Here is a 17,889-nt window from a genome sequence, read left to right as displayed (position 1 = left end):
TTATAATTTGAATTTAGATATTCTGGGTACAGTGTGCTTATTACAATGCTTATATTTAAACAAAAACATTGTATTAGAAATAAAATGGCCTATGCTAGTATTTTTTTTTTTCCACATAAATTTGGGATACTAATATTTTCAGCAGACCTAAAATAAAAACAGATTTTTACATCTACAGCCCCACGTAGAGCGGATTCCTCCCATAATGAAAACAGAATATGGCAATGTTTGCTTTATATGCACATTGAAAAACAGGACGCAGGTGAAAGTTTAACAAATTCTATTTCATCACTTAAAATCAAATTTTAATTTCGGTTTCCTTCAAATAAGAATCCTAATCGGTATTCATTCAATGTAATAATTTAAAAGGAAAAAAATATATTCGCTGCACGGGGTGTTTGATAGAAAACATTGAGAATCTGGGAGCAGCTGGTAAACCTTAAACAGTAGCAGTAGTTCAGCACTCCAAGGTGCCTTTTTAACTAAGCTGCACAACAGTTTGTATTCATTGTCACTGTTACCTGTAATATCCAAACGGTGTACATAACCAACACTTTAGTCATGTCTCATGCATCCCCCCTCCCCCCACCCCACTCCGAATTTTAGTCGGGACATTTTAATTCTAATAGTCATGTGACAAAAGGATTAGGCAGTGGCTGGTTGAATGCTATTCTTGATATAACCAACAAAAGCCTCCTTAATGGTTTGTGTTTCATTCCTATATTTAAGATAATAAATGATCAGATTGGCTCAAATTTCTTTACATATCGCGTTGCATGAAGACATCCAGCGGCAGACAAAACCCCATAATAAAGCACTGATTCAATGCTTTCCTCTAAGGAATTCCTAATGAGTGTGCGGTCCCCCCTGCGGCTGCCGTTAAAGCAGGAGGGGTGTGACTCCGTGCAGAGGAACATTGGCACTAGAATCAGGTAAGTGATAAAGGAATAAAGGTTGGCTTTATTTTTAAACTGTTTGTGTGGCATTTGGGGATGGACAGAATCAAATATTAGGAATAAAACTTTGTGCCCCCCATAACCCCTTGTCTTATTACTATGTTTAAATCACCTTAGAGGTTTAGGTATATGGAAGAAGGAAAAGATAAAGCTTAAGGGAAGTTTCATTTCAGTAGACAACTTAATTCACCCACAATCCATCAGTTAAAATAATCACACAAAAATATATTAAAGATTGGCAAGAGGGGAATTTAACCATTAACATAGACGGGAAATCAAAGAAAAAAAGAAAAACATGACTGTGCAGCTTTACGATCAGATGAGGAAATGACAATGTGGTCCAGAAAAAATAAAAAAGGATTTGAACCATGGACAAATCGCTAAGGCGATAATTAACTGTATGACGGCAGCGCAGGTCAGACAATAGAATAAGGGGCAAGAAATATGAGCTGTGGTATCAAATAAATTCAAGTGATATCAGTCCTTCTCCCGGTCATCAAATATCCCTGATGACCCTTTGAAGTTTCTTTTTTTTCTGTGAATAATAAATTACTAATTCACTGAAGATGATCAGAACCTAGTGTCCATTTCCTTGCATAAAGATGCCTTGTACGAAGAGCTTGCTCTCCATCTAATTAATTGTGTTAGCGCCAGGCCCGGTTCAGCATTTTAACTTGAGAAAGTCTCTTTGTGATCATAGTGGCAAAAACCAGTCCAATCAGTACACTGCTGATCAAGATGTAATCGTAATCATCTTTTAGTACGTCAAACTGCTTGGAAGGATAAACTCTGGTCTGGTACATATCCAAGCCGTAAGCTACAACCTACGAAGAAAAAAAAAAGTTAAAAGAATAATAATAAAATAGTTTTTACACTAAACCCAATACAGCTCCAGATTTCTTACCAGACAAGTTGATTCTAGGCCAGAGGGAGCTGTGTAAATTCCACGCATTCGAGAAACAGTCTGGTTGTAATTTATAAAGCGCTCTGCGTGAATCTGAATATCAGGGGTATACGGGATCAAATTCTCCTCCCTGTAAAGTGAAACAAATACAGAACAATATATTGGAGGTATTAAAATTGAGAGAAGATGATCTGTGTTTAGGTGTAAGTCTTCCAATATTGCAAACATTCTATAAATTTGTGTGGAGGAATGAAAACTGTTGCTGGACTATGATCTCACCTAGTGTATTCTGTCGGAATCTCAGGACGGCGTGGATCCAGTAACGCTTTGGGGAGAGACAGGATAGCACCAGACGGCAGCCCAACTACAGGAATAAAAAAAATAAAAAAATTCAAAATTATGCCTAGAATGATTTCATTCACAAACCTACACTAAGGACCTCTCTGTAAACTCAACAGGTGGAAATATTATAAGCAGCACACAGATGTGTATAATAAATAGTCAGGAAAAAATTTGCATTAATACAGCTGCCCCAATATGTGAACACATTTTATTTACAGTTATCTTTTTTAGTTCCTATATAGAAAACGACGTTCAGACCTCATAACAGAGGAGATTTTTTTTGTCACTCTTTATTTTATTAAAAAGGCATATAAGATGAGGTACAGAAGAGAAATTAGGGGAAATGTACGAGTGATTTACAGTATAGGGTTGATACATCAATCGGCAAGATTAAGTTACATTTCCAGAATTGCGATGCCTCATTTTTAAATTTTTGTTGTTAAACTTTGGTTTGAAAATACAAGCTAGGGCTCATAAGATCCGGTTGGCAACATGCTAAATTATTATAGTCAGACATTTGGTAACACGTGGGTAGACAGTAAGCTGCTCACAAGTTAAAGAAACACTTTGCTCCATGAGATGCGTATATTTGATTATCACCATTTTCTACAGGTGGTCTCATCAAGCTAGGTAAACCGCCCTAGGTAAACAGCCCTAGGTCACAATTGTAAGAGTTGGCTGGAGACACACTTGAGTATCACATACTTTAATCATATGGCCTCTCAGTGTAAACAGGAACTATAGGCAAACGACCCTAGGCTCAAAAATTGCTAAGCAGTTATTGCTATGGTTAAACAGGCTAAATAATTAAGTCTCAAGCCTAACCTGGTGTGCTCTATGGCTGGGTAGCAACTACATCAAATAAGTTACACATTTGGTAGCTAAATCCCTTCGAGCATATAGGTTGAGCTGTGCCAGCTGATATTAACATGTGATTACCAAGCAGCATCAAGTTAAACAAATCAATCAAGCTCAGCAGGATTATGTTTAGCATTATTAATGCTTGTAGGGCAAACGTGTAGTAGATTTTGGTGGTGTATTCAATCTAACCACTAGCTTACTGTCTCGTTAGATTATGGTTTGTATATTCAGTGCTACTGTGTCTAAAGGATGCATGCTATGGTAGTAAGCAGCATATATATGATGGAGCTAGTGGGTACCCTGCGCCTGCATGATACAAGATAGGTATACGCTGACAGGTTAGGTTAACTTTTTGGCTCAGGCGGCCCAGTACCTTTTGCTAACATAAAGGGAAAGCAAGCTTATAGAGCTGCCGCTGTGTATTGCCGCTAGCAAGACTAAGTATATGGTTAAGTTAAGTTACATGGGAGGTGGCCTTTGTAGCACTAGGCGAATATATAGTTACATGAATGTGAGGGTGTCCCAAGTCCTGCGTGGTGTCTAAGCTGGGAGCCTAGATGTGGGTTGCAGGGGCGCTTCACCCGATGCCACTAGTGCGTTTTGGGAGGTTGACTGTTTCCTGGCCCATCGTGGTGACCGTATCGTTGTGTCTGTCCGGGCCCGCCAGGCGCCTTGCTCCCCGCTTTGCGGCTCTCCCCCCGTACTGGTTGCCCGTCGTCCAGGTGTCGTGTGTCTTCGGCCCGAGGCCTTAGCAGGGGTCCTTGCCACATGTCCATTGACCCCATCAACAGGGTCATGGGCCCAAGGATCCGCCGGAGCTCGGCTGTCCCCCCGTGTGTATGGGTGGCGTGGGAGGGTTACCTCCAGGTGAACCCCCAGCTCGGAAGAAGTGTACACGGACCTGGTAACGGCGTGGTCTCCCCGTACGGTGAGGTGCGTCGAGCGGATTGCCCGGGTTTTGCACAGGAGTGTGCCTGAATATGCCCTTGCCTCTGCTCCTAGTCGGCATATGGGTTTTGACGCGGCCCGTGCAGGTAGCTTCAGCCGCCTCCCATTCCTGTCTGTGATGGTGTGCTGTCTCCTCAGCATCGTCTGTGGGTGCGTTGGACGTTGAGTAGAGTGGTGCCGGCTCTGTGCGGGTGAGTGTCAGGGGGGGGGGGGGGGGGCAGGGCCTCCAGTGTCTGGGCGAGAAAGTTCTCACCCTTTCTAAAAGTAACAGCTTGCCCCAACACCCAAGGTATCGAATATCAGATTTTATGTCCTATGCGTAAAATTCCCACAGAATATGTCATTATTAAAGGACCACTAAAAGCCCTCAGACCAATCCATCTAAATGAAGAGGTCTGGGTGCAGTGTCTCTGTAATTTAAATCATCCAGAATGGAGTAAAAGTCTGTCTTGGAATCAATGTGGCTGCTAACAGCATTTAATTGGAGAAGTGCAGCATTTGGACGTGCATGCGTACCTCCAAGCAATCGCTTTTGTATGAGAAGCAATGGATTGGAGGAACTAGTTAAGACATCAGCAGCTAAAATCCTTGAAGGCAGAGCAGGCGCCTGGAGCAGAGGAATCCAGACGTTGGAAACTAGGTGACTAGGTAACTAACTTATTAAAACATTAAGGGGCTGGAAAGAGAAAACCTACAAGTCCCGAAATAACGTCTTTTTTTCATTACTATTGGTTGCCTTTAATTGGAGCAGTTTCACGGAACCCCATGGTTTCTAGGAGCTTTAATACAGGATACAGATTTCATTTTTCTTATTGGTGTAACTGAAGAACCTGCATATTCTTCTGTTTGTACCGTTTTTCCCATGATGCTCTACTCTTCTTAATTACTATACTTAATCCAATGACAAGTGAGCGCTAATAAAATATGTGCTACAACAGTATAGCAGCACGATACCCAACTGAGACAAACTAGTATACTCACTGAGAATATGGCGGCTGGTAATGCCACGTTCTGTGATAGTTGCCTGGAGTGCACGGATAGCAGAAGGAAAGATGTAGGATTGCTGCAGGACATGTGGAAGGTGAGGCCTGTCCAAGGAGCTGAAATTAGTGCTGTTATACTGTTCTGTTCCTTCAAACAGCTCCAGGACAGTCAGTTCATTCCTGCGAGACTTGCTGTTCCAGGACTGGTACTGTATGAAAAGAGAGGATCGGGTTTTGGGAGGATTGCAGACCAGACACAGGATAGATGAAGTAGAAGAGAGTTACAGGGTCGGGTTTTGGGAGGAGTGTAGACCAGACACAGGATAGATGATGTAAAAGAGTTACAGGGTCGGGTTTTGGGAGGAGTGTAGACCAGACACAGGATAGATGAAGTAGAAGAGAGTTACAGGGTCGGGTTTTGGGAGGAGTATAGACCAGACACAGGATAGATGAAGTAGAAGAGAGTTACAGGGTCGGGTTTTGGGAGGAGTGTAGACCAGACACAGGATAGATGAAGTAGAAGAGAGTTACAGGGTCGGATTTTGGGAGGAGTGTAGACCAGACACAGGATAGATGAAGTAGAAGAGAGTTACAGGGTCAGGTTTTGGGAGGAGTGTAGACCAGACACAGGATAGATGAAGTAGAAGAGAGTTACAGGGTCGGATTTTGGGAGGAGTGTAGACCAGACACAGGATAGATGAAGTAGAAGAGAGTTACAGGGTCGGATTTTGGGAGGAGTGTAGACCAGACACAGGATAGATGAAGTAGAAGAGAGTTACAGGGTCGGATTTTGGGAGGAGTGTAGACCAGACACAGGATAGATGAAGTAGAAGAGAGTTACAGGGTCGGATTTTGGGAGGAGTATAGACCAGACACAGGATAGATGAAGTAGAAGAGAGTTACAGGGTCGGATTTTGGGAGGAGTGTAGACCAGACACAGGATAGATGAAGTAGAAGAGAGTTACAGGGTCGGGTTTTGGGAGGAGTGTAGACCAGACACAGGATAGATGAAGTAGAAGAGAGTTACAGGGTCGGGTTTTGGGAGGAGTGTAGACCAGACACAGGATAGATGAAGTAGAAGAGAGTTACAGGGTCGGGTTTTGGGAGGAGTATAGACCAGACACAGGATAGATGAAGTAGAAGAGAGTTACAGGGTCGGGTTTTGGGAGGAGTGTAGACCAGACACAGGATAGATGAAGTAGAAGAGAGTTACAGGGTCGGGTTTTGGGAGGAGTGTAGACCAGACACAGGATAGATGAAGTAGAAGAGAGTTACAGGGTCGGATTTTGGGAGGAGTGTAGACCAGACACAGGATAGATGAAGTAGAAGAGAGTTACAGGATCGGGTTTTGGGAGGAGTGTAGACCAGACACAGGATAGATGAAGTAGAAGAGAGTTACAGGGTCGGATTTTGGGAGGAGTATAGACCAGACACAGGATAGATGAAGTAGAAGAGAGTTACAGGGTCGGATTTTGGGAGGAGTGTAGACCAGACACAGGATAGATGAAGTAGAAGAGAGTTACAGGGTCGGGTTTTGGGAGGAGTGTAGACCAGACACAGGATAGATGAAGTAGAAGAGAGTTACAGGGTCGGGTTTTGGGAGGAGTGTAGACCAGACACAGGATAGATGAAGTAGAAGAGAGTTACAGGGTCGGGTTTTGGGAGGAGTATAGACCAGACACAGGATAGATGAAGTAGAAGAGAGTTACAGGGTCGGGTTTTGGGAGGAGTGTAGACCAGACACAGGATAGATGAAGTAGAAGAGAGTTACAGGGTCGGGTTTTGGGAGGAGTGTAGACCAGACACAGGATAGATGAAGTAGAAGAGAGTTACAGGGTCGGATTTTGGGAGGAGTGTAGACCAGACACAGGATAGATGAAGTAGAAGAGAGTTACAGGGTCGGATTTTGGGAGGAGTGTAGACCAGACACAGGATAGATGAAGTAGAAGAGAGTTACAGGATCGGGTTTTGGGAGGAGTGTAGACCAGACACAGGATAGATGAAGTAGAAGAGAGTTACAGGGTCGGGTTTTGGGAGGAGTGTAGACCAGACACAGGATAGATGAAGTAGAAGAGAGTTACAGGGTCGGGTTTTGGGAGGAGTGTAGACCAGACACAGGATAGATGAAGTAGAAGAGAGTTACAGGGTCGGGTTTTGGGAGGAGTGTAGACCAGACACAGGATAGATGAAGTAGAAGAGAGTTACAGGGTCGGGTTTTGGGAGGAGTGTAGACCAGACACAGGATAGATGAAGTAGAAGAGAGTTACAGGGTCGGGTTTTGGGAGGAGTGTAGACCAGACACAGGATAGATGAAGTAGAAGAGAGTTACAGGGTCGGGTTTTGGGAGGAGTGTAGACCAGACACAGGATAGATGAAGTAGAAGAGAGTTACAGGGTCGGGTTTTGGGAGGAGTGCAGACCAGACACAGGATAGATGAAGTAGAAGAGAGTTACAGGGTCGGGTTTTGGGAGGATTGCAGACCAGACACAGGATAGATGAAGTAGAAGAGAGTTACAGGGTCGGGTTTTGGGAGGAGTGTAGACCAGACACAGGATAGATGAAGTAGAAGAGAGTTACAGGGTCGGATTTTGGGAGGAGTGTAGACCAGACACAGGATAGATGAAGTAGAAGAGAGTTACAGGATCGGGTTTTGGGAGGAGTGTAGACCAGACACAGGATAGATGAAGTAGAAGAGAGTTACAGGGTCGGATTTTGGCAGGAGTGTAGACCAGACACAGGATAGATGAAGTAGAAGAGAGTTACAGGGTCGGATTTTGGGAGGAGTGTAGACCAGACACAGGATAGATGAAGTAGAAGAGAGTTACAGGATCGGGTTTTGGGAGGAGTGTAGACCAGACACAGGATAGATGAAGTAGAAGAGAGTTACGGGATCTTACCACAACCCAGTTTTCAGAGTGCACAATCTGCACCGGGCCCCGAGCTCTTCTCTGTACAGACGAATGAATGATACGTCCTGTGACACTATCTATGAGATAGATTCCAATAAAGCAGCGCTCGGGGTGCGTGTCCGTGCTCTCTGTCACCACAGCCAGCAGGTTGGGATTCAGGTACTAAGATCGAAAAGGTAGAGACAAATAAACACAATCCATAAAATAAATCTTAATCTTTTGAATATGCTGCTATCTGGAATACCAGAGCACACAAATATATAGTTCTACATATTCTACTGAGGGCCAAAATTACGGACTGTGTACAGGAGATTCTTCATAACCACGCGAACAGTGAAGAAATGTTATACATAAAAACAAGGGAGGAAAAGGAAATGACAGTTCAGGTCTCCTTAAATTGTGAACATTCGGAATGGCCAGGAGTGATACACTATCTCCTCCGCACATTTCCTGTCCGCCTTCTATCTAACCTGCGGCCCACATCCTTACCTTATAAAGGACGCTCCGGTCACCCATCACTCGGCCCTGGGAGTGAACATGCTCATTAGATCGCTTTCCCTTCACAACAGTGATTTTCTGAAGATCTGGGGGGAGAACCAGTTCCCAAATCTCCTCTGTGGAAAGATCCTAAAGGAAGACAAGCAGTGAGGACAAAATTACCGGGTTTAGAAGGAAGAGCGAGAAGGAAAGGAATATAAAGCTCCTTGGCCTATAGGTACCTTGTGCAGCCGAAGCCCTGTTAGTTTGCCTTTTTCAGAGTCTACCAAATAGAAGAAGACGGTGGGGGACAATTCCTGCAGCTGCTGCAGAACATACTTTGTGGCAGGGAAGGTGATGACCTGCAATGATTGAATGGGTTATTCTCAATATCATTAATATAACTCTGTAAAATGAGAATTAAATCAGGGTTATTCACAAAAGGGTGAATTACCAGTAATTCAAAGTTAATTTCAAGTCAGTTCTGAATTCAGTTCAGCTCTATGGCCTTTGAATTTCTGACAATTAACACATTAACTAATTAAAACATTGGATGGCAAATAGTGAGAAGCTTTATCTATATTATCCATACAGATACACCCCACAGATTTATCGGGACACTGGACTGTATGGCCTTTCTTTGCTAAATTTGTACAGATAATGAGGAAGTGAAATTCTTCCTTATTTCAGGGGCAGCAGAGAACGAATTGTAAAAATTGCAGCCGATATAGACAGAGCACTAGGGATGTCAATCAGTTTGTCTGAGTTGATATTAATTTTGATCCTGATGTGTGTGTGTGTGTAGCGCATGCACAATAAGAGACTGTGCCACGGACTGCACATGCAAGGTCTGTTGCTCAGCTGATGCTAAAACAGTGAACCAGGCAGTTATGTAGTTCACATTAAAATAAAGCATGGAAAATCACCGCTAATTGGCTAAGCATCGAGAAATGGAGTTGCTGAATATATTTGCTCATTAGAGTATATGTGAACCAGGCCCATGTACAGTTAAAGGGACACTATAGTCACCAGAACAACTACAGCTTATTGAATTTGTTCTGGTGAGTAGAATCATTACCTTCAGGCTCTTTGCTGTAAACACTGTCTTTTTAGAAAAAACGCAGTGTTTACATTACAGCCTAGTGATAACTTCACTGGCCACTCCTCAGATGGCTGTTAGAGATCCTTCTTGGGTCATGGCTGCCTAAAATGCATCCAAACATTCAATGTCTCCTCCCTCTGCATGCAGACACTGAACTTTCCTCATAGAGATTAATTGGTTCAATTCATCTCTATGAGGAGATGCTGATTGGCCAGGGCTGTGTTTGAATCATGCTGGCTCTGCCCCTCATCTGCCTCTTTGTCTGTCTCAGCCAATCCTATGGAGAAGCATTGTGGTTGGATCAGGCCACCACTTATGATGATGTAAGAGGTCAGAGGAAGTTCACAGGCAGAGGCAGCAGCTTTAGACTTGAATACAACTAAGATTTTACTATCTTTAGGGAGGCAGAGGGGTCCAAAGGGGCTAGATAGTGGTTTTAACACTATAGGGTCAGGAATACATGTTTGTGTTTCTGACCCTATAGTGCTCCTTTAATAAATGTAACAATGTAGATAGTGATTGAAGAGCACAATGTTCCTTTTAACAGACTCCCATGGAAGGGAGTTATCTTAGAACGCCTCAGACTTAGTGTGTCATGTGGATAGCAGTATGATCTACTATCCCTGTATAGGAAAGATTAATCTATACATTGCATTAAAGAATATTGGGTGAACATTTGCCTAGACAATCTCCTTAGTATAATTTATATTATAATATAATTTGTGACCTATATGCATCTCAAAAGTGTAAACTAGACATTGAATTCTGTCAAACTAGTGGACTAAGGGCCATTTTAGTCCGTCAGTCACAATGTTATAACAGTGTGCTGGGAAATCTAACAGTGAGAAGAATTGAATACATTACAGTTTCTATATGCAACTCTCACTCAAAGGATTAAGGGTAAAAACCAAGACAGAAGTGGCATCAATAACAAAGAGCTTATACAAATTTACACAAGAACATGCATTCCACGTTTAACCAGGCTGGTTTGGAAAAAAACCCAAATAAATAAATATCATTATAAAGCCTCCTCTAACTCTGAGCCTATCCAATTGGCAGTTACTACCCCTATTTGTGGATTCCTCTTTGTGTCTCTCCCTCATGTGAAGGCCACTGAGCTCACCTTGTGCTGATCATCGAGGAGAAGTAGCACCTTGGCGTAGTCATGATCCATAATGGGAAGGAGAAAGGACTGCATGATGGGGCGCGGCAGAGGAGGAGGAGTCAGCTGGCTTAGTTTCCCAAATATAGGGTTGAAAACGTATAGCGAGCTCACAGACGTCTCCTGAAAGAAACAAACAGAAGATTTATCCGGCATTTGTAGCGATTTCTAATCGATCCATGAATATTAAAGGTTACGTTTTGGAATGATCTGAACAGATAACACCTTAAATAGAGATATGGTCCTACCTTGTCCTTCACTACAAGTGTGCACTGAGGGGGATGAGGGAAATGTGCAGTTGTTCTCTGTATTAGCAGCTTGAATGAGGAGCCAGCATGCACACCTTGCAGGTAAAATTTCCACAGGATGCTGCCAGAACTGCTCTCAATCCCAAAGAGCTACAAACAAACAAAACAGGATGTCAAGACCAGACTAAGTCAGGTAGTTTCCATCTATACGTATAGAGTCACACAGTCACACCATATCTAGCAGTCCCAGATCCCTCGGTCTCACTATAATACCAACAACAAGGAGACCACTAGCCATCAGTTCAACGACAGCTTCTGGTGTCTCACCTTCCCAGAGGAAGTCACCGTGACCATCATCTTCTGCAGATTGAAGTCATCCCTGGCCAAAGTATCAATGGTGATCTCGCTGCGGATTTGACTACGTGGCTTGCGGGCATCACAGAACATCTTCCACAGGTGAGCGCTCCAAGACTGCAGTAATATGAGCTGTGATGACAGACGCTTGAAAAACATTCCAAGCAATCCATCTAAAGATAAAGAGCACAATCAGCAGTCGCCCTCTCCTGACCATATGTACTCACTGCAACTCAATTTTTCATACTGCATCACCTAGGTTATTCAATGTTATACATTCATTATAATAGCGCTTATAAAAACAGGCGCTCGTCTTCTTCGAGAATGGTTAACCAATAATTCCTCACACTACGACTACCCTCTATGCCAGATGAACATAGTCAAAGAAAATCATTGAGGAATAAATACCTTACAACAAAATATTAACAGAATGTAAAAAAGACACAAGCACAGACAGAAAAAAACAATTCAAATACAAACAGGAGTATTCAAAGAAACCATCACATGTTTCCTTGTAAAGAGATAAACAAATCTACAGAAAGATAAAAAGTACTGGAAAACAGATGCAGATACAGTTCCTCCAGGTTACCTTGTATAGCTGAGTCCAGGCAGCAGAAAAAAACAAGACAGAAGAAATTGAGGTATGAGTAAACATCCCAACCAATAACACCAATATGATGTGATCCTCGTACTCCCACATCTCTTCATACAGATCTCCTACCTGCTTTCTTGCCAAACTCGCCCTCTAGCTCTGCCTGAGCACCAGTTAGTGGTAAATCCACCATTTCCATGGTAACCACATCCGCCAGAGACTCCTCACGCAACCAGAGCAATTTACCTGCACGAAAGCAAAGACTGTGATAAACACACAAACAATGAAAGGGACAGAGCAGGGGTGATAAAGACGCCAGATCTCTAGAGGTAAACACAATAACACTCCCATAAACCGTCACTGGTCCAGAGACAGTATGTGGCTAGCAGTGGTTCATGGTAATGGCAATTTGCCGGAGGTCTGGTATGTGAATAGTCTATAATAGAGTGTGTCAGGGATGGCATTCACCTGGCTGCTGAAGGAATAGGAGCTGGTTATCCTCAGTCTGGACTAAGGCTCGATAACCTACAGAGTCATCCTTCTTCAGAAAAAGCTGTAGGTACAACTAAAAAGAAAACGTAAAACAAACCAGTAAGTCTACAACAAGGTGAGGAAATGGACGTCTTTGGCCCAGCTGCTTTTTGCCATTTCACTTACACTGTCTGGTCGCACGCAATTCTGCTCCAATGTGAATGTCATGGTAGTCTCCAAGAGACGTCGCCCACTCTCTGCCAAGTACAGGTTGATGGTGTAAGTCTGCCCAGGACAATGCCAAGGCTCCTGTGTGAATTAAAACAAAATGGAAGTTAAGGAATATATGTGTCATACAATGTATAAGATGGTGTTTTGCACTTGCTGTAATACGCTGCATGGCAATAAACTGTAATGTTAAATGGCAACTTGAAGTTGTTATAGGGGCAGAGTATAGTCTTGGAACAAATATGCCTGTCTGACAAACTGACAAAACAGGGCCTGAATGCGAAGTTTGCAGCTTGTACAAAGAGTAGTGCCTGCAAGGCCTGGCATAAATTTAAGAACGTGATGCAACACATCTTTACTGCTCCCCAACTTATGATTACAACTTACCCCATAACATATAAATACAGAGTATGTAGCAGTCCCCACAGCACAATATTATTATTACTGACAATGGCAATAGTGTTGCAAGACACAGACACTGCTTTACCTGGACACAGCTCTGACCTGCTGGATTCTCAGTCTCAGGATGGGATTTCTGAAAACAGAGACAATTGGAATGATTAAGAGAGGTTTATAAAGGTTTCGTGATCAGAAAAGTAACAAGTTGTAAATGTGGGGACACACTGTCTGCTTTTACAACCTCACAACAATCTTCAGAGCAAGACAGGTTTATAAATCTCCCTGTATTTGGTGTTAATTAACACGTTAAATCCAGCCCTATCCTCATACATTTCTGTCATATTGATGGCATATATATTGCTACTTATGTACCATTCATTTGCCCACAAAAATAAATAATGCAAAAAAACCTTACCAATAAATAAATAAAATTAATTGAAGATTGGCTTCCGTGCAATTATTAGATTATGGATGTGGAGCCTCCTGGATTTCAGACCTTCAAGATTATCATGTTATTTGGGAAAGATATGTTATAGTTGAGGTTAAACAGTACTTCAAAGGGAAGGGAAAAGTGTGTTTTGTTTTGAACCCAGAGGCAGCAAACGTAATACTGACCAGGACTGGTTGCAGTGCCAGCCTACTCTACATTAGATATAGGCCATGTATACTTGGTATGGTGAACTAACCATATCAGTCTTGCACTGCATAACAGCTGCTACCGTCTTGTCTGCCGTGGAAGCAAATGTCACCAAAGAAATCTGTAAAAGGAAAGAAGAATGTGTGATACTTTAGTGAAGAAAACAACCCAAAATACAGCAAATAACAGCAGTCAGACAATATTACAGTAAAGATTCCCTGCTAAAGTTAGTTAGGTCTAATAAAAATCTTGCAGATTATGCTGCTGCCCTTCCATACTAATACCCGTACCTGTGGAAAGTCCCGCAGTGGGCTGACTGTTCCATCTCGATACTGCATTAATAAGAATCGCCTGGGGGTGATCTGAATGAAGAATTGTGATAGTGCCATCCCCACGGGTCCACGAGGGGCGGTTATAACACTCAACTGCTTGATGTCTTCCACCAGTTCCACACCCAAGGACTACAAAGAAACAGTGACGCCATTGAGCAAGAGCTGAACAATTCACACATATAACAGCACAATACACCACTGAAGCTTGATCACACCTCTGTAGAATGTTAGGACTAACCTGCAGTGGATACTTAATCATCTCCTCGCCAGACTGCAAAGGAAGAATGTGGAGTGAAACAGACACTGCATCGGCACAAATCAGTACACCATCTCCGACCACACCACAGAAGCCCTGCAGGCTGGAAAGCCACGGTGTGGGCACCTGAACCTGTGAAAACAGAAATCCGTGAATGTTTAGTAAATACCGACTCCCATTCCATCTCCAGGAGCTCTATCCGCATCAACTAACCCGGCTACTGATAGATCCATCCTCCACGCTGAATGTCAGAACACTGATGTGTGAATGAGGGACGATCCCTACCACGTGGACGACGCCTTTATAAGAGGAGTGCAGCAGCTGGTATTGCACAGTATCACTAGTGAAAACATTAGTCAAGGCATTAATGGTGAAAGGGACCGTAAAATAAGTATACATCTGTATTTACTGCAGTAGTGGGGGCTGTGAGAATGTACTTTTTGTGTAGATTGTGTGCTTACAGCCAAGCATTAAACAGCTTACAGTTTAGAGTTTAGAGGACAATAAGAACCCTGGGAGGCCAATCTAGCGTAATGTTAATAGAAATATATACAGAAAGCAGGCAACATGTATCTAACAAAGATTCCAAGGTCTCACCTGTCCGGGAGAGGCTCAGACCACTTTTGGTGTCCATTGGAAAGGAAGTAGAGTGCAATGTAAGAGTTCTTCAATACTGCCACATAACGAGCTGTCTCCTGTGTACCAGCAAAACTCACCATCTGAAAACTAAGGGGTGCAGGCAAACCAATCACAATCTGTAAGAAAAACTTTCCATAGGATTTATATACAAAAATTCCAATAGACTTTAATGGTGACTTCTGTAGATAAAACACTAATAGTCAGTAAATGTCAGACTTTATAGAGTTACACAGTCAGTGAACTGGTTATGAAACATGACTATGTGGCATTAGCCAAACTTACTAACAAGCACTGTGCACTGACTGAATTATCTTCACATCCAGCGTGTTTTCTAGTGCAATATCAGCCCACGGGAAAAGAGTATAGTTTACTAGAATGCATCCCCCCCCCCTCACCCCCACCAAAGAAGAAGAAGAAGAAAAAAAAAAAAACATTTTGGTTTTTACATTTTACACCAAATGTACATGAAAATAAAAAGAAAAATCAATACATTTAGGCCACATCTCCTTGGACACATGAGTGATGAACAATGCGTTTAACACCAAAATTGATGGTTTCTTACGTTGCTGGCTCGAGTACAGTTTCCCAGTTCAGAGCTCCAATGTTTGATTCCCAGGAACGCAGCAAGCGCCCTCCAGAAATAGTGATTGCATCTGCAGGCAAAACAAGGGAACTGTGATGAATGAACACATTTTAAGTTGTACTTTCACTGCATCCAAAAGAAAGTACACTTACCCTGACCATACATAAGAAGGGCATCCACAGAACCCTCAGAGGTGTCCTTATCGACATGGCGCCACACTGCAAAAGATAGTATGGCATGAATATGATACAGATGGTGATCTAACTCAGGGCTTACAAGCCTGCTGCACTAACAAAGTTACCTTTGAGACTAATTCAGCCGTTTCTCCTTCCTCGGTCAATAAGAAAAAAAAAGCCATTGAAATTCGGAACCCACATCTACAAGCTGAAATGTACTTTTGATACTAGCTAAGGCAAACATTCTTTATGGCTAAAGTAAGTATGGCTCCGATTACAATATGAATAAGGATTTGTACAGACAATTCCCCTGAAATGCTTATGTTTCATAGTTTCTTTTTACATGCCGGCAGGGCTCTCAGAGCTCATGGTATATCTTTGTTTCAGTCTGTCGCGCAAGGTACAGTTTTTAGTTATATTTTATTATTTTTTTAACTGTGGAAATGCTTGGAAATTTATAAACAATGATTTAAAAAAAAAAGTATATAATCCACTTACAAATATCTCCTGTTCTGGAATTCAAGGCTGTAATGACATTCTTCTCTGTTACTGCAATCAGCTTTTTTGCTCCCTGTCCAGATTCCAATGATGAAAACTTCAGGCGACCCACATATTGCTGCCTCCTGGGCAACGAAAACACACAGATCATTCAAAACTACAAATGCCAATATATTTTCTGCAAGCTTCATTGCACGGTAGCAATAGATATTCAGAGCTTTTCAAAATAGGAAAGACTCCATATACAAGATTAAAAAATGATGCTCAAAGGTTAGATTTTGAACTGATCACAACTTTACTGAAGAATTATTCAAGACCCAAGACTTTCATATATTCAATTAATTCCCCATGAAGAGTCTGAAAGGTGAATAACCCGTCAGTCATCTCAGCTGCTTTTGAAAGAAACCCCCCACCCCCAAAAATAAATAAAAGGATTAAGAATTCAGTGACGTGATTTATGACTGGGTACTTTCTCACGATAAACCACTAACTATCCTCCTCCTCCATTAATAGGCAAACCAGGGGCCCTGAAAGTCCTCACTGTGGCTAATGACCCGTATTGCCATCTCTTCTATTACCGACCCAGGGGCCCTTACTGCCCTCTCTGCCACCCCCCAGCGAGGGGCCCTTCCTGCCCTCTCTCCCACGGGCCCTTCCTGTCCAATCTCCCTCCCAGGGGCCCTTCCTGTCCTCTCTCCCTCCCAGGGGCCCTTCCTGTCCTCTCTCCCTCCCAGGGGCCCTTCCTGTCCTCTCTCCCTCCCAGGGGCCCTTCCTGTCCTCTCTCCCTCCCAGGGGCCCTTCCTGTCCTCTCTCCCTCCCAGGGGCCCTTCCTGTCCTCTCTCCCTCCCAGGGGCCCTTCCTGTCCTCTCTCCCTCCCAGGGGCCCTTCCTGTCCTCTCTCCCTCCCAGGGGCCCTTACTGTCCTCTCTCCCTCCCAGGGGCCCTTACTGTCCTCTGTCCCATTCCCCACCCAGGGGCCCTTCCTGTCCTCTCTGCCTCCCAGGGGCCCTTCCTGTCCTCTCTCCCTCCCAGGGGCCCTTCCTGCCCTCTCTCCCTCCTCCCTCCCAGGGGCCCTTCCTGCCCTCTCTCCCTCCCCCCTCCCAGGGGCCCTTCCTGCCCTCTCTCCCTCCCCCCTCCCAGGGGCCCTTCCTGCCCTCTCTCCCTCCCCCCTCCCAGGGGCCCTTCCTGCCCTCTCTCCCTCCCCTCCCAGGGGCCCTTCCTGCCCTCTCTCCCTCCCCCCTCCCAGGGGCCCTTCCTGCCCTCTCTCCCTCCCCCCTCCCAGGGGCCCTTCATCCCTACCCCCCACCCAGGGGCCCTTCCTGCCCTCAATCCCTCCCCCCCCACCCAGGGGCCCTTCCTGCCCTCTCTCCGTCCCCGGGTTATATTATAATATTATAGGATAGGATGATATTATTATTATTATTATTATTAGAGCTCCCTCACTGGGGCCCCTGTAGTGACACAATGTTACCGATACCCTGGCGGGTCCCAGCCCCCAGCGCTGCCTGTCCATTGCTCACCAGTCAAACTTGCCCACTTGGTCCTCATACACGGCCGCGCAGAGCGCCAGGGACACCGACAGCAGCAGGAGAGAGCGCAGGGCTGCCATGACACCTCCCAGGGAGCATAGAGACAGCGAGGCGGGGCTAGAGCGGCTCCTCGACACCATAGAGACAGCGAGGCTGGGCTAGAGCGGCTCCACGGGACCATAGAGACAGCGAGGCGGGGCTAGACTGTCCCGATAGGACCCAAGCTCCCGGCAGGGTGTCCGTGGAGAATGCCTGTGTGTGAGATACTGCCGGTGTTCCGGTACCGGTCGGGAGCCGCTGGCAG

The 17,889-nt window shown here is 44.1% G+C and overlaps 1 protein-coding gene across 1 annotated transcript; it reads right to left on the bottom strand.

The window, feature by feature from the left end:
- Window positions 1–1,183: 1,183 nt before the first annotated feature.
- On the bottom strand, window positions 1,184–17,711 carry EMC1 (ER membrane protein complex subunit 1). Its single transcript, XM_063436222.1, has 23 exons — window positions 17,577–17,711; window positions 16,058–16,182; window positions 15,536–15,601; window positions 15,363–15,453; window positions 14,759–14,887; window positions 14,375–14,501; window positions 14,144–14,293; window positions 13,864–14,034; window positions 13,623–13,694; window positions 13,025–13,072; window positions 12,496–12,618; window positions 12,307–12,403; window positions 11,968–12,084; window positions 11,220–11,419; window positions 10,893–11,042; window positions 10,606–10,767; window positions 8,623–8,742; window positions 8,393–8,530; window positions 7,892–8,065; window positions 4,993–5,203; window positions 2,140–2,224; window positions 1,861–1,990; window positions 1,184–1,780 (listed from the first exon to the last, which is right to left on the bottom strand). Exons 1-23 carry the CDS (start codon window positions 17,663–17,665, stop codon window positions 1,601–1,603), a joined length of 2,955 nt encoding a protein of 984 aa, XP_063292292.1. The 5' UTR covers window positions 17,666–17,711; the 3' UTR covers window positions 1,184–1,600.
- Window positions 17,712–17,889: the final 178 nt, after the last annotated feature.

The sequence above is a fragment of the Pelobates fuscus genome, chromosome 11, assembly GCF_036172605.1.
Source record: "Pelobates fuscus isolate aPelFus1 chromosome 11, aPelFus1.pri, whole genome shotgun sequence".
NCBI classification, from domain to species: Eukaryota; Metazoa; Chordata; class Amphibia; order Anura; family Pelobatidae; genus Pelobates; species Pelobates fuscus.
The sequence above is the reverse complement of the archived record's forward strand: the minus strand, read 5'-3'. Positions and strand labels throughout refer to the sequence as shown.

Coding starts and splice junctions, on each gene's coding strand:
- EMC1 (XM_063436222.1), bottom strand. CDS start 17,665: ATGGCAGCCCTGCGCTCTCTCCTGCTGCTGTCGGTGTCCCTGGCGCTC. Junction 2,225..4,992: donor TACCAGCCGCCATATTCTCA/GTGAGTATACTA, acceptor TTATTCCTGTAG/TTGGGCTGCCGTCTGGTGCT. Junction 1,991..2,139: donor ATTCCGACAGAATACACTAG/GTGAGATCATAG, acceptor TTCACTTTACAG/GGAGGAGAATTTGATCCCGT.